This window comes from Neoarius graeffei, chromosome 4 (assembly GCF_027579695.1).
Source record: "Neoarius graeffei isolate fNeoGra1 chromosome 4, fNeoGra1.pri, whole genome shotgun sequence".
NCBI lineage: Eukaryota > Metazoa > Chordata > Actinopteri > Siluriformes > Ariidae > Neoarius > Neoarius graeffei.
In genome coordinates, this window is record NC_083572.1 from 1,007,415 (window position 1) to 1,011,832 (window position 4,418).

The following is a 4,418-nucleotide window of genomic DNA, read 5'->3' on the forward strand; positions in this document are numbered from 1 at the left end:
TTTAGTGTTGAAGTGTGTGTGTGTGTGTGTGTGTGTGTGTGTACAGGTGTTCCTGCTCATCCAGAGTGAGAAGATCAGGAATGATTATGTGTATCTGAGCTGGCTCGCCCGCTGCTGTATGTCTCCATATTTATGTCTTGTATCGCTGTGAAAGTAATAGCACCCCAGCATGTTTATTACAGATTACATTAAAACCTGAAGGAGAGAAACAGCGACTCGGCAGCGATCAAAGTTCATCTAAGTGTAAAATAAACTGAACTGCACGATAACAAATTGTTTATTTACCAATTTACTGAGACACAAACTGTTATAAGCATTTGAAATATGTTTATTTATTTCTATATCAATTGTTTTCATCGTTTTTACATAGTTTTTATTAAATATATTCATTTATCCGTATAGGTGTTTAGTACATTTAAGGATTTATTAAAATTTGAAAGATTAATAATAAATTATTTCACTGTTGATGGATTTTTATGGTACGATTAAACAACTCGAACTAAAAATCTTTAAATTTTACATTTATAAAAATTTTAAATATAGTTTTTTATTTAAATAATATAATTATATTCAGTCTCTTATTTAGTTGAGCTGATTTGTTATGTATCTATATTTTATGTAATTTTATATATTTATTTGGAAATGCACTAATTTATTATTAATAGTGTATTATAATGTAATAAGGTGTGTGTGTGTGTGTGTGTGTGTGTGTGTGTGTTGTAGACATTATGAATCAGAAAGCTCGTCTGGCGTGGGAGCTTTACCTCAAAATGGAGACTTCAGCAGATTCCTTCAGCCTCCTGCAGCTCATCGCTAACGACTGCTACAAGGTCATCATTAATATTAGTGTCATTAATTTCATTTTCATGCTTAATTCTTTTTTTTTTAATAATTTTTTATTATTATAAATGAATTACTATAATCATCATAGCACTAATAATATTGAGCTTCAACTCTGTATAAAGAAATTTTAATTTTGATTCAGGTTGTGTTTATATCAGTAATACAGAAATCTGTTTAAATTGATTCTCTTGTGAGTGTCGTGTTATGTTTGGATTGTTAGCATAATTTATGGTTATAGATCAGTATATTGCTTAAAGTCCTCACAGCAGGTCTTAAAAGCCTGATTTGATTCCAAACAGGAAGTCAGAGTGAGCGTGAACAGTGGGGCGGGTCTGCGCTGCACCACACCCTCACCGAGTCTAATCGAACCGACAGTAGATCAGTGAGCTGTGAAAACATGGAGAGCAGAGAACACTTTTTCACAACAGGAGCCTTTTCCAGCTGCTGTACTGTCGGGGCGTGTCCCCCAGAGCATTCAGCTGATCATCACTCAGATTTACACACAGCTGTGTGTCACCAAAGAATCGTTTTTCCCAGAAGGGAATAAAAACTATAAAGTTAAAACAAGAATATCTCAAAAAGACACTCTCACTTTGGTGTGTGTAAGACTAAAGGACACGCCCCTTCTGTGACTTTGATTTCAGACCATTTTAAATCTGTTAGAGTTTAAAGCGCTTTATAAAGAGGTATGCGTGAGAGAACGTGTTTCTACTGAAAGCTCCGAGAGATTCCTCTCCAGGTTCCTTTTCCCAAAGGGCTGTGTTTCAAATCATTCACTGCACGCTCCATTTAGACTTCGACTGTGTAGTCTGGCATTTTGCACTAAACAGAGATCTCACACTCTCACACACACACACACACACACACACACACACACACACACACACACACACACAGAGCACCAACATCTCTAGGAAATGTTTTGGTCCTTTGTGGTGTGACGCAGTTCTCAGTTTGTTGCTTTGGGGGCTCTACCCCTCTGGTGGCTCCACCCCTCTGGTGGCTCCACCCCATTCCTCTACACAGATCAGACTGTGATGTCTGTGTGAAAACTGAGTCCAGCGTTCTATACTTTTATATCTCAGTGTTTATCTCACCACTCACTGCACTGTGGGGGCTCGGCCTGTAAAGTGTCCGGAGAACTGATGAGCACATTTACGTACACAGTTTACATATTCATCAGTTCTCAATTTGTGTGTGTGTGTGTGTGTGTGTCAGATGGGACAGTTTTACTATGCGGCAAAGGCATTTGATGTTCTGGAGCGTCTGGATCCAAATCCAGAATACTGGGAGGGAAAGCGTGGAGCCTGTGTGGGAATCTTCCAGCTCATCCTTGCAGGACGAGAACCGAGGTCTCACACTTTATTACCTCACACACATCATTGTGGTGTTTATCTCAGCTGATTGCTAATATTCAAACTGAGAGCTGTTATTGGTGTAAAAACTGGACTAGTTTGCACGATCATTGATGACTTTGTGATTTAATGTGATCAGAGCCATCTGAAATTTGTGTCTCTGGTTATTTGTTGTGTAATTTGTTCTCAGAGAGAGTCTGAAGGAGGTTCTGCCCATGTTGCGCAGCACGGGGAATCCACAAGTAGAGTACATCATCCGCATCATGAAGAAATGGGCCAAAGACAATCGAGTTGCTCTGTGACACATCATTCATCATCTACGGTGTCACTGTGTGGAGCGTAAACTCATTATTCTCTTTTAAAAGTCATTTAAAGGTTCTGACTGCAAAGTTGAATTCTGGGTAAAATGTTTATTTCTGTTGCTGTTGGAGTTTTGAGATGTTGCGCTGCTGCACACACCGTGTATCCTGTGTGTAAATGTTTTGCCGAGATAAAAAGTGTCCCGCATTTTATGATTCCGGAGATTGTCGAAACAATCGAGCAACAATATCACGTGATCACCGTGGGGCGTGTTTGAGCTACTTTCAACCAAAACAAGTCGGTGTGGACAAACATGGCGGACTCGGCTCTCCCTCCAGCTAAAAGCCATCGGAAAAGAAAAGGAAAGCCTGCCTAGTGCGTGTTACTGCAAGATCGAGCGAGGTTAGAGGATGTATCATTTTTGTGGACAGATAACTAAATCATTCTAGCTAGCGCTTAGCTATCTTAGCCTTAGAGTGCATGGGCTCAACTCCACGGTAGCGAGTATGGAGTTACACACCAAATATTTTGATCTTACAGGGAAAGAAACGAGAACACAAAAGCAGGAACAGAGAAAAGATATAAATATTCATCTTTTGTTTCACGGATCTATTTGCGAACGTCAATCACAAATTACAACCCTGAGACTCAAAACTCTCCGAGGTCGATGCAGAGTCACGATGTTTTCCGCATATCACCATCTTGGTGTGATGCAGTTCCATAGTTAAGCTAATTAGTTAAAGCTCCTCACATTCAGCTGTTTCCGTAGGGCCATACTGTTTACCTCAAGAGGGAGGAAAACGGTCCCAAAACGGAGAAAAGCGACCCTCAGCACATCAAACTGATCACATCCCGTCCACATGATATTGTTCTCACGGGACAGAGGAAAACGTCATACACAATAAAACATAAAACATTTCACATTACTTTGCAGTCAGTACCTTTAACCTGTAGAAGATTTATTTTGTAATAATATTTTGTGAATAAAACTCATTTTTAGTTGTGTTGCGTCAGACAGAAGTGTGAAAGACTTTTGAATTTACTTCTTTAATTTTCTGTATAGAATTTACTCATCTCATTCATAAATAAACACATAAAACTTTCTATATGCTGCTGTGGCACGGCTATAGAGAGACTATCTGCCTTTACCGAGTTCCATTTGAAGCCTCTTGCCCAAGGGCTACCATCATTTGTTAAGGATACTACTGATTTGCTTAACAAAATTGAAAATATCAATAAGGCGGGTCCTTTTCCCTCAGACACCCTACTAGTATCATGGGATGTAATTTCTATGTTCCCCAATATAGACAATACATTAGGTTTAACTGCGGTTAAGAAAGCCCTTGATTCTAGAACAGTTCTGCAGCCTTCTATGGAATGCCTCTTGGAAGCAGTAGAAATTTACCTTTTACACAATAACTCACAATTTGGTCAGTTTAATTTTTTGCAGTGCATGGGTACTGCTATGGGCCCCAAGAACGCCTGCAGCTATGCGGATATAGCCATAGGTGAGATCGATAACCTGGCTAAAAATGGTTACGCGATCAAACCCTTGCTTTGGCTGCACTATAGAGATGACATAGTCGACATCTGGGTGCACGGTCAGGATAAATTACATGAATTTATGGAATACATTAACAGCTTGTACCCTACCATCAAATTCGAATTGTTTTTTTCTGAGTATTAGACCTGACCCTGCACCTAGTTGATGGTTTCGTTCAGACAGATGTCTATTCGAAACCTACCGACAGTCACCTCTATCTTCCCCCCACTAGTTGTCACCCTGAGCATTGCAAGCGCGCCATCCCCTATAGCGTTGCGTTGCGTCTCAAACACAACTGTTCTAATGAGGGCTTTCTTAACCGCAGAAATTCGGAATACAAGAAATATTTAGTAGATCAAGGCTATGACCCTAACCTG

At 39.7% G+C, this 4,418-nt stretch overlaps 1 protein-coding gene across 2 annotated transcripts in view; it reads left to right on the forward strand.

Moving 5' to 3' along the window:
* Nucleotides 1-3,518, forward strand: part of ift56 (intraflagellar transport 56) — a 26,648-nt gene extending 23,130 nt beyond the window's left edge. For both annotated transcript variants that reach the window (XM_060918541.1, XM_060918540.1), the window contains exons 14-17: nt 47-116; nt 724-830; nt 2,062-2,195; nt 2,389-3,518. In XM_060918541.1, coding sequence (XP_060774524.1) covers nt 47-116; nt 724-830; nt 2,062-2,195; nt 2,389-2,500 — 423 coding nt within the window. In that variant the 3' untranslated portion in view covers nt 2,501-3,518. The remainder of the gene's footprint in view (nt 1-46; nt 117-723; nt 831-2,061; nt 2,196-2,388) is intronic.
* The last annotated feature ends 900 nt before the right edge of the window (nt 3,519-4,418 follow it).